This window comes from Terrapene carolina, unplaced genomic scaffold (assembly GCF_002925995.2).
Source record: "Terrapene carolina triunguis isolate 2854851 unplaced genomic scaffold, T_m_triunguis-2.0 Scaffold180, whole genome shotgun sequence".
Lineage (NCBI taxonomy): Eukaryota > Metazoa > Chordata > Testudines > Emydidae > Terrapene > Terrapene triunguis.
In genome coordinates this window covers 3,711,988-3,724,444 of record NW_020664531.1, presented here as the reverse complement: position 1 = coordinate 3,724,444, position 12,457 = coordinate 3,711,988, and the positions used below count along the sequence as shown (strand labels likewise).

General features: G+C 44.3%; 1 protein-coding gene across 1 annotated transcript in view; it reads right to left on the bottom strand.

Moving 5' to 3' along the window:
• LOC113407023 (contactin-associated protein-like 2) overlaps nucleotides 1-12,457 on the bottom strand; it is a 1,116,670-nt gene that overhangs the window by 228,517 nt on the left and 875,696 nt on the right. The window contains exon 15 of the mRNA XM_029912069.1: nucleotides 7,527-7,654. Within this exon, the coding sequence (XP_029767929.1) occupies nucleotides 7,527-7,654 (128 nt within the window). The remainder of the gene's footprint in view (nucleotides 1-7,526; nucleotides 7,655-12,457) is intronic.

The following is a 12,457-nucleotide window of genomic DNA, read 5'->3' as shown; positions in this document are numbered from 1 at the left end:
ACCTCTTCAGAAACTCCCCAAAACCCTGCCCCAGCATGCAGCAAGAGTGAGTGAGAGGGACAGACTGTCTCTCTCTCTCTCTCACACACACACACGACTGCCCAGCCCTCCCCCCAGTGGTGATTTACGTCTCTACCGGCTGCTCTAGGTGCCCAAACCGACCTCTCTGCACTGCCAGAGAGGGGGCACATGACTGCTCTTGCAGCTTCCCTTTGCTTCCCCACCAGAAGTCATTTTACTGTGGGGAAGCAAAGAAATCTGCAGGGGCCATGAATTCTGCACCGATGCAGTAATGCAAAATTCCCTCCAAGAGTAACATTTATGACAGCTTATAGAGTACAGACATTGCATGCCCAGCTACCAAGGTATAAATAGCAGTGTAGACAGTGAGGCACAGCTTAGGAGAATAGATAGAGCAGAGTGCCCAACACATCTGAACCATAGGGTATTTATACTACATGGCTCTCTCAATGCCCAAGCAGTGCCTCCCATATCTGCTATTTTTAACATTGTAGTGTCCTGCTGCCTCCCTGCCGCCAGAGCCTTTCCCTCCTGTAGTGAAGGTTCTAGCAGAGGGGAGGCAGTAGTAAAAGGCTCCGGCAGTGGCTGCCAGAGCCTTTCTCCATCACAGTGAAAGACTCTGGCAGTGTGCCTTCTCACACTTGCTGCAGTCCCTTTGCACCACTCCAGCAGCAGAAAGAGACTGGGCAGGGACTGTCTTTTTGTTATGTGTTTTTACAGTGCCTACCACAATAGGCGTCCCCACTATATTACTGCAATTCTGCTAATGAAGAGTCTGTATAAACAGTTTAACTGGCCTCCTGAGGATACCCCAAAGGTAGTGGGAATTCACAGATGAGGCAGAGTCACCACCCCTCTTCCTGCCCCTGGTGTAGTGGACATTCCTTTGGAGAAAGAAGTGTGAATAGAATGTTGCTTCCCTAAAATAATCCTTGGCTCCATAGGCAACTGGGCACAATTTAGAACAGTCCCTTTCTGCCATCAGGACTGGGGGAATGCAAAGATTACACAGAACCACTTTGCTTTCCTCTCTCCTATGGCTGTGTTGAGTGCAGCTTAGATGGACCAAAGAATGTGTATCAATTACTTTTCATTGCTACAACATTAGCACAATACACCTAATAGAACAACTCGAGAACAATACTTTTGGTCACACCTTAAAGTGCTTGCTTAAAGTTTGAATGTGGTATGGTGCCGGACTCACACTGAGCAGAGTCCACCTGTTTCGCTAAAAACTGGTTAAGCCTGCTCTAAGTCTGCCACTCAAAAGGCCCAATGCAATATTTAGAAAATATTCTGCAACACTAAGATGACACAATGGAAAAAGACAGAGACTGAATATCTTATCCAATGTACAGGATACATCCTGGGCAAGATCCATGGGATTTTTGCCACAGAGACCAGATGAATCTATAAAGCCTTGAGCATTAGCTGGGTGGAGCATTGCTGGCTTTTAGGACAATAAGGAAATCCTTAGAGAAGAGGAGAGCCTTCTGTTGGCTACTTTTATATTGTAGATTTAGTTTTGTGACTCAGAGTCAAAGAGGAAGTCAAAGAGGAAGAAGTTATCTTGCAATACAAGGTTGAAGAATCATGCCCAGCGAAGTTTCAGAATGTTTTTCAGCATAATTTATTAAGCTAATTAACAAGATTCTATAAGAATCCCCCCAAAAGATCCCTCCAACAAAAAATATTCTGCATAACTGTTTAGAAATAATGAGATATTTTCATGGAGTAGCAAGTTTTTGGGGGGGCATGTTTTCACAGACCAGAAGTGCAAGGAAGTACAGTGTTTTTCTCAGTCACAGGTTTATGGGATGTGACATCCACAGTCCAAGCTTGCCCAAAGCAGTCTCTAATGGGCCATGAATCAGGAGAACAGGAAATAATCACTAATGTGACTAAGGATAAGCCTCCCTTTCTGAAGGAAAAGTCTCAAAACTATCTACATTTGGAACAAAAGAGCAATTAAACTGTGCAATAAAACATTTTGCATTCCCAATGTTCCTTACCTTATATTAGAGATCCAAGACTATAGTAGTTAGGTATACTGCCAAAATGCTTTTACGGCATGTCTCTCATTAGAGAAACCCTTACCAACATGTTCAGACATGGGTGCCTACAGTTAGGCTCCTAAATCCATATTTAGAAATGTCATTGACTTGTGTGTTAGACCTCACATTGCTTGGCTAATAAAGTGAAAACAGCCTGTGGGTGTGGCCCCACTAGATTAAGTTTCTTGATATTTGTGTGTGTACCTGTCACAGTGCAATGGTACACAGATTTTTCAGAATAGCTCTCACATCTAGTCTGTTACTGGGTTCAGTGTTGGAGACACAGAGCAGTTGAGTGGATATAGGCATGGAGTGTTGGGTGAAGAAGGGAGAGTACAGGGAAAGTTTTGGATCACCAGCACTGTAATGGTGACCTAGCCTACAAATCAAAAGTAGAAGTTATGTATAAAACTTCCCATTTGTTGTTTTCTAAATAAAATAAGCATTTGTTTAAAATGAGAAACCAACTCCAGAACATTTCCTTCAAATTGTTTTTAGGAACTCAACAAAGGAGGGCTGATCAGGGACACACCAAAGTAGGAGGAGATGATGCACAATTCTTGAGTTGTGGGCGCCAATAATATAACACACTCATGCGTATACTGTGTGCACGGTTGGGAGCCAGCATCATTATCATGCAACTTCAGGGAGCAGGAAGGAGACCCTGATAGAAGGAGGGAGGCAGGAAGCTAAAGGAGCCACATGGCACCATTGTTGTGTGTGGCAGGCCCTAAACAGTACAGAATGCATGCAGGTGTTAGACATGGTGGTCTAGGTCCCAAGTAACAACAGGCCTTTTTAAAAAAAATCAACACAAACAAATACTAAGGAGGGGACCATCGACCCTGAATCTATTAAACCAGCTCTGTGGGGCTAGAACCATCTCCCTCCATATACGGGGCCAAGGACAGACTGTTTTCACTTTACGTACCCTGCCTGCTCTTGAAGGTATTTGTCATGGAGATGCTTTTGGGCCTCCAGTGGCCCTTTGTGGGCTGCAATCTTTCTGCAACACCCTGGCTTGAGATGGCAGCTCATCCCTCAACCCTTCCCCCACACGCAGAAGAGCAGCTCTGTAGCCTGCTCCCTCACAGCTTCCAGGTGCATCTATGCCCAGTCCCACTCCTCCAGGACAGGACCTGGGTGAAGTTTTAGGGGTTGCAACCTGGGGACGTGGAGGAACAGGTGCTGGAAAGCCAGCCTGATGTTGGGGCAGGTGGCAGATGATACGGGGATGCTGGATCTAGGATAAGGCCCTCTGGGTGCCTCCTGTGAAGGTGGCACTTGCCCACACCATATTTCAAACTTGTAAGTAAACAGCCAGGCAAGGCGTGTTAGTTTATCTTTGTTTTCTCAACTTGTAAATGTACCTTTTGCTAGAGTGTTTATCTCTGTTTGCTGTACTTTGAACCTAAGGCTAGAGGGGGGTCCTCTGAGCTCTTTAAGTTTGATTACCCTGTAAAGTTATTTTCCATACTGATTTTACAGAGATGATTTTTACCTTTTACTTTAATTAAAAACCTTCTTTTTAAGAACCTGATTGATTTTTCCTTGTTTTTAGATCCAAGGGGGTTGGATCTTGATCCACCAGGAGTTGGTGGGAGGAAGGAGGGGGGATGGTTAATTTCTCCTTGTTTTAAGATCCAAGGGGTTTGGATCTGTATTCACCAGGGAATTGGTGAAGAGTCTCTCAAGGCTACCCAGGGAAGGGAATTAGCTTTGGGAGTGGTGGCAGCGGACCAGATCTAAGCTGGTAGTTAAGCTTAGAAGTTTTCATGCAGGCCCCCACATTTGTACCCTAAAGTTCAAAGTGGGGAAGCAGCCTTGACAAATACGAATACAGACATCCTGAATCCTAGCCCAATGTCTCGCACACGGGACCATCAATGTAAAAGGGGCAAGTCTTGTTAGTTCTATTAGAAAATAAACAAACTGCCCCTTAGCCAGCCCTGTCCCATGCACAGGATCCCCAAGGCAATCTGTGTCACCATTCCTGACAGATCATTCCATCCCTCCAAGCCCCAACCTCTCCCCGCACAGTTAAATACACAAATAAATAAAAAAGGAGACGAGGAAAACAAAAGATCCCCGGCCTGGTGCTTGTGTAACTGACATTCTGTAAAGGCCATGAATGGCCTCTTCTGCATCAGCCATCCTGTGCAGCTCCAGTTGTTCCACTAGCACCATCATGGAGGGGAGGGGTGCTAGGAGGCTCTGGGCAGCAGGGACAGACTTTAGCCTGCAATAATGCAGCATTAGCATTGCATGGTAGCAAAAGGGAGAATAGCCGCCACCCAGTGCTATATCAGGGGTATGTGATAAAAGGGCTAGTACAAAGAATGATGTTTTCATGAGGAATACACAATACTGTGTATTTATGACCCCATATACATGGGCACCCTGACCATGTTCTGAAATCATTTTCAGCAATTGACATTCAAAATGGTTCCCACCAACAGAGGTGATGCCTGGGGGGGAAGGGGGGTCATGTGGGGTCATGCATCCCTCCCAGATTTGCTGCTTGGCTTGGAGTGAGCATGCTCAATACCATCTGCTGACACCACTGCACTCACTCTGCCTCTCCGCTATTGGCAGGTATGGGTTGTCTTTGCCCAACAACAAGGCTGGACCAGCCAGATGGACAGGACATAGCTTTGCCCTGAAGGGTCTGGGAAAATTTCTTTTCCAAAAACCATTTAAATGATACTCCAGCCAGGGCCGGCTCTAGGTTTTTTGCCGCCCCAAGCGAAACATTTTTTGGCTGCCCCCCGTCCCAGCCGTGGGCTCCTCGCCGCACCCCCCTGCTGCCCCAGCCCTGGGCTCTCCCCACCCACCCACACCCCCTGCCGCCGCAGCTCTGGGCTCCCTCATTCCCCCCACCATTGCCCCACACACACACCTCCTGCCGCCCCAGCCCTGGGCTCTCTCACCCCCTCCCCCACCTGCACCCTCCTTCCGCCGCAGCCCTGGGTCACTGGTAACTCGCTCCCATGGCAGGTCATTCAGCATGAATTTTAGATGTGCACAGAACACAGACAGGATTAGTTCCCATATGGTTACAGAACTGCAGTAAAGTGGAACAATTTTCAGCTTGTGTGATTGGAGGATATCTGGATGAAAAGACTGTCCTACATAAATGAGGAAAAGTTGAGGTGCCTTTATTATTCTTTTCTTCCACTCTTTCTTTCTATGGGGAATTTGCCAATGCAATATCACTGTCTTCCTTTTAAACAAACAAACAAAAAGGCAATGGCTATTGAAAATAGCAATTCCAGTCCTAATAACCACTGGGAAGCATTTCTTGCTCAATTTTATCCCACTTTTTCTACAGCAAGTTACAGTGGATCAGTATATTTGATTTGGGAGAAATGAAGTAACAGCTGCCCAAACTGAGCTTGAGCACTCCTGAATTTTGAGGTGTTCAAATCTGGAAGGCAGGTGCTGGGGGCTGTGGGGGGAAGGAGGCTGTGGCTCCGCGGGGGAGCATGGCAGCATGTATGCAGCAGCGTGTCTGGCGCTGCGCGGAGCCAGACATGCTGGTCTGAGTGGCACGGTAAGGGGGCTGGGGGTTGGATGGGGCGGAGGTTTGGGGGGGCAGTCAGGGGCAGGGAGAAGGGGGGGTTAGATGGGTCAGGGGTTGGGGGGACAGTCAGGGGACAGGCAGCGGTTGAATAGGCATGGGATCCCGGGGATTTGTCAGGGGACAGGTAGGCGGTGAGGTCCTAGGGGGGAAGTTGGGGCGGTCTCAGGAGGGGGCAGTTCAGGACAAGGAGAAGGGAGGCTTAGATAGGGGATGGAGTCCTGGGGGGCAGTTAGGGGCAGGGGTCCCGGGAGGGGATGATCAGGGGAAAGGGTGCAGGGGGGGTTGGATGGGTTGGGGTTTCTGTGGGGGGCAGTCAGAGGGAGTGGATGGGGGCAGGGTGGGGCTACCCTCCCTCCCTGTGGAGTGTCCTATTTTTTGAATGTTAAAATATGGTATCCCTACTCACAGCGCAGCTCTCCATTCACAGCAGGCTGCAGCATGAGGTCTCAGCTACCTCACTCCCTCCCCGTCTTTCCTGTTGGTAGTGGCCACGGGAATGCTGGGAAATGTAGTTCTTTCCCTGCTCCAGGGCTGGCTCTATAGGCAGGGAGCTAACCAAGGAACTACAGCTCCCAGGGCCCCCTGTTGGTTCTCAGCTCCCATGCTGGATCCCTGCTGCCCCTGCACATGGGCTGCCCCAAGCACGTGCTTGCTTTGCTGGTGCCTAGAGCCACCCCTGACTCCAGCCTTTGCCCAGTGTTCCGCTAACCCCTATTCACGAACATTTGAGCAAATGCGGTTTTGTTCACACTAATGTTTGAGAACGGCTGAATTCATATAGATTTCTATTCATACTGATACCCGTGAAACATATGAAGAAGGGTATGTATGGATGAAAAAGTATTTGCTATTCCTTATTTCCTATTCATAATTTGTAAAATCTTGTATAAAAATGTCAGTCATCTAAATCAGGGAACAGAAAGTGTAACTTCTGACTCAGGTGATCAGTCACACACCACAAATAATAAACAGAAATCAGTTTCTGTGAACAATTTGCAAGCATCCCATGAAATAAGTTGGTACACAATATTCATCAGATACATGAACAGAAAACAGAAAGAAAATTAGGAGAATTTTTCTAATTTCTGTAACAGAAAAACAGACTAAATGCATCTGATAGTAACACAAAGAACCATCCTGCCAGACATATTTATGAATGAAAATAAAGGCTAGGTCAAATTCGCTCCTTTTCTTTCATTTTGAAATCACCTACCATCATTAACTACATAAAACATACACTTTAATCTTTATAACTCTGATATTGCACCTCCTACAGACCAAACTGGAAGGTATGTATCCCCTCTCCGGTGCACAAGTTTAAAACTAGAAACTGCTACAGAGAACTATCCCTAGTTTACAAGTCAACATTGAGCTCTGATGGGGATGATACTTGATAGCAGTAATGTCAAACTTTACACAGCTATAACCTGAGTTTACAAGGATGCATTTAGCCATAATGCTACTATTTATATCTCTATAAACCTAGTTTATGGTGATATAAATAGCAATGCTAATGGCATTAACAGCAGCACTCAGCAGCATCACAGCTGTTGAGTGCTGCTCTTATGCTATTTGTATTACTGTTTATATCATCATAAACTTAGCTGGGTAGTCAAAGATGCCTCATTTACCATACAAGAAAAATGAATGCCCACATTTTAGATCCAAAGTGGAGCCCTTTGTATTGGTGGTTTTATGGTCATTTCTTTCCCTTTCTTTGCACATCTTAGACTCTGCTAGGAAGTGGCTGTGAGCAAAATGTAACTTGCATGAGCTTAGATGAGGAGACAATCAAAGTTTTCCAATGTTCCAACAGTGCTATAAGCTAACCAGGAGCAACAGCAATGAAAAAAAAACAGCAAACTTACGGTCTCCTTGACAGCGCACAGGACCCACAGTTAACTTGGATTCTGATCCAGATCGGTCAATATCTCCAACCACCACTTGACTCACTGGTAGATGTTCTTTATAAGACAAGAGCCCAGCGTCTTTTCTCCTGAGACAGAGAAAAAGAGAAACAACACAACAACAAGTGAAATATTTACAAAGATTTTATTTCCTGACAATGAACGAATCACCACAAGAATAAATATCCCTGAAAAGCAATAATTAAATCAATACAATAACGTTACCCTTTAAGCTATGTTGTTAATCCTATCTATTTGATTAAATACCTTATATTAATATAATCATATGTATTTTTGTAAAGCAGAGATATTCATTTCATCCAAGAAAATCTCTCCAAAATAGTTTCATTGGATTTTTTGTTTGGAACTGATCACAGCCCATACGTACTTGAGCAATGGTACTTTGTTGATTGTTTAGCTTGTTTGCTTTGAATGGAGAGGAGCTTTCCAACACCTCCTAAAGACATATCTTTTTTGGCCCCAGCTTTGGACTAAAGATAAAGAATTAAGAGCTAAAGTCTTCTGACCACCCCCAGTATATAATACAGATGGACAGAGACCTACATTCACTTCACCAATATACCTCAACACTTATGTGAAGTGAAAACTGATTCATGTTTTAGATCAGGTGCCTAAAATGAAAGCATTAGAACAGCAATTGTGCGGTTCCTTTAAAACAGAAAACAATAACTTAACCAGCCACATCTTCTCTCTTCCCTTGAACCATTTTTTGTCAGAAGCAAACAGACAGGGAAGCTAAGAACAGCCATGCAGCTCCTAGGATGTGAAAGATAATGCAGCTTTGAATTTTACAAATATTAGTGAGACCCTACTGTTATAGACATGAAAAAAATAAGAGGAAGCAAAACAAAACAACCTAATAGTTGTCCAAGCTGCATAACCCAAGAAGAGAAGATACACATCTTCCTCTTTTTTTTACAGCACCTTTCTAAGTGCTCCAGTAAATCAGCAATTAATAGTAACCACAGACTTTCCAACCTTCTTCTTTACAAATCAATTCCTTTGCTCAACGAGAACACGATACTACGGATGATTTTAAAGCCCAAGAAAATATACTGAGTAATATACTGTAGGGAGCAATTGCGTTTTGGGATAGACTACATGCTCTGAAAGCCTTTTCCACTGCTATTTTCAATGACTTTATGACCCTGTAATATTAGATTCCTATTATCCAGGAGGCAGAGCAGAGGCATTTGCGTGATCCAGTAAAAATGAGAGTTTCTCAGTAACACTAATATACTGTCTCAGTAACACTAATATACTGTCTTCAGTCACATCAGCTATTGAGTCCTTCTGAAGCGATGGAAGATAAAAGCTCCTTTAAAAGAAAAGCAATTAAAGTAATTAAGAAAATAACTATCATTTTAGAATGACAGCTCGTTGGAATTTTTGTCTGCTCTCTGTGATTAGGAGAGTAATTAGAGATTTATTTATTACATATTTGAGAAAGTTAAGTGTTTTCTGAAAACACTGGATGACTATTTTCTTAAATCTTTATGTTCTTTCCATTTCAGAGTTCCCACCTTTATCTCAGAATCCTTTATTTTTCCATCCTTCAGCAGTTCCAAGAGGCTGAGACCATTAACTAAGTATGGTTGGCCATAGCCCCTTCTAGATTCTGCCAGAGGAGACTGCCAGGAGACAAAGAACGGAGAGAAGGACCTCTCATATCCTTTGGGTCTAAGTGAGCTGCTTCTGCAGATTCTGCTAAATAATAACAAACACATATACAGGGATTTTCATCTATAGATTTCAAAATCCTTTACGAAGGTGGGAGAGTATCATTTTCTTCTGTTTACAGATAGGAAACAGAAGTGCAGGAAGGTTAAGTGATTTGCTCATGGTAACAAAATGAGTGAATAACAAAGCAAAGATTATAATTCCAGGTTCCCTGATCCCCAGCCTGATGCCACATCTATGGGACCCTAGCCTCTGTAACAGAAATTAAATGTAGGTTGTGACGTTGTGCAGTCTATATGGTTTTATAAAAACATGATAATAAGTGAATATAATGTAACTGGGATAGTTTTAGAAAAATATGGTAATAAGTGAATATAACGTAACTGGGATATGCTTCATGCAAAAGGTCTCTTGTAAGGTATCATTACAAAGCTTATAATCTCCTGAGTATGATCATCCGATTTGTATAAATGTACCACTCTTGTATCTAAAACTAGAAATATAAAATATAATTCTGAGGGCCTATTGTAATTATGTAAAGTGTGGGCCATTAATGATGGTTTGGAATCTTGATGACTCCCATTAGCAAGGACCATTATCCGCAGATGGCTGTGTTTACCTGTGAGTCTTCCTGTATATGTGTGTGCTGGCAAGTGGGCAATGAAGTCTTGCAGTGACATGTGATCATGTCACCTGAACTGGAATCCATCTTTAACCTGGTGCTTTTCCAGTGAGGGGGGGTGGAAACCCAGAGGGACAAAGGGTTCCCGCCTTATGCAAAAGATATATAAAGGGGTGGAACAGAACAAAGAGGGGAGAGAAGCCATCATGAAGAATCCCCTAGCTATCACCTGAGCTGGAACAAGAGCTGTACCAGGGGAAAGAATTGTGCCCAGGCCTGGAAGGTGTCCAGTCTGAGAAAAACTTACTGAAGCATCTCTGAGGGTGAGATTATCTGTATTTAGTTTGATTAGACATCGATTTGCGCATTTTATTTTATTTTGCTTGGTGACTTACTTTGTTCTGTCTGTTACTACTTGGAACCACTTAAATCCTACTGTCTGTATTTAATAAAATCACTTTTTATTTAGTAATTTACTCAGAGTATGTATTAATACCTGGGGGAGCAAACATCTGTGCATATCTCTCTATCAGTGTTATAGAGGGCGAACAATTTATGAGTTTGCCCTGCATAAGCTTTATGCAGGGTAAAACGGAGTTATTTGGGTTTAGACCCCATTAGGAGTTGGGCATCTGAGTGCTAAGGACAAGCACACTTCTGTGAGCTGTTTTCAGGTAAACTTGCAGCTTTGGGACAAGTGATTCAGACCCTGGGTCGGTGTTGGAGCAGACGGGAGTGTCTGGCTCAGCAAGACAGGGTGCTGGAGTCCTGAGCTGGCAGGGAAAACAGGAACAGGGGTAGTCTTGGTACATTGGGTGGCAGCTCCCAAGGGGGTTTCTGTGATCCAACCCGTCACAGTGGCGTAGTCGGCAGGATCCGAACCTGCGCGGGGAACCCCAATCCAACCCGTCACATAGGTTATCACTTTACTCTTACTAAAATTTTCCTCTGAAATTGTTTTTCTCTGTTGAATGCCACTATTTCAAAAAGACCTTCAAATCAGAGGTAACTATTAAAAGTATAACATTTCTTTAGCGCGTGATGAAAAAAAAACACTACATCAGTGGCACTTCCTCCCTCCCCTCCAACATTATTTTCAGCCCCAAATAATGGGGCCAATGATCTTTCAAGCCTCTACCAGCCATAAATGCCACCTCCTTTCCATGGAATGAAAATGACTAGTGATGGTTCCCCCCACCCCTTTACTAATGTTACTGATACTCATTATTAATGATTTATTTATGGAATTAACACAAAATATTGTGATATTCTTTGGTAACTTTAGAGCCATTGCTGTGAAAATAAACCTAAGTGTTACATAGTTTCTTCCAGTAGTGCTCTTGCTTTGGTTTCTGATACTTGGCTGTTTGTCATCATGGTAGGAAACTTCCTCTCCTGTGAGAGGAAGAATAATTCAGTGGTTAGACTTTTAGCCTAGGATTTGGAAGAAATGCGTTCCAGTTGCTTCTTTGCCACAGCCTTCCTTTGTGACTTTGGCCAATTCCTGTAGTCATTTTATGCCTCAGTTCACCATCTGTAAAATGGGGATAATAGTACTTCCCTGCCTCACATGGTGTGTTGTAAGGATAAACTCATTAGAGATTGTGAGGTGCTCAGATACCACAACAATGGGGGCCGTGTAAGTACCGAAGGCCTGGACTACATTACAAAGTTACTTTGACTTAAGTCACCTTGCATTGACTTATTTGTGCATGAGTGTACAAACTCACATTGGCCTACTGCTGACGAAAGCACCCCATTACGGTGACACCCTGAACAGAATTGAGCCATGGCTGATATACTGTGGTTGACACAGTAAGAATGTAGACACTATGTGATCTATGTCAACCCTAATAGTCCTCCAGCCACTGTCCCACAACGCTCAACAGTGACTCCTCTGGTCACAATTATGACCTCCACTGGCCAGGAGTCACAGAGACTGGAAGCCATCCCCACTATAAAGACCCTGCATATTTTTGAAATACCTTTTCCTGATTGCCCAGCTTGATGACCTCATCTAGTGGCTCTTCCTTGTGTGCAACTGCCCAAACCATGATGCCGGCTACACATTCCAGATGTGCTCCTGCCTGGAGTAGACAGGAGTTATTGGATCTCCTGGGCCTATGGGGAGAAGAGGGTGTGCAGGCACAGCTACGGACCAGACATAGAAACGTAGACATCTATGAAAAGATTGCCTAGGGAACGCAGATGATGGGGTTCAACAGGGATCAGCAGCAGTGCCATATGAAAGCAAAGGTACTACAGTAGGAATACCACAAGGACAGGGAGGCCAGCAGATCTGGTGCCAAGATGCAGACCTGCCACTTTAACAATGAGCAGCATACCCTACTTGGTGGAGACTCCACCAGCACCCTGCAGACCGACGTGGATAGCCTCGTGGAACCTGAGACAGAGACCCCTGCCATGAACAGCTAGGAGGAGAGACATCCAGTGGGAGGGGTCCAACTATGCTGTGAGCCAGGATCTTTTCATGACTCCACCACAGTCTAGGCATTCCTGCCAGCCGAGCACGGCTGACCCCGATCCAGGGGAAGGAATCTCAGGTAAC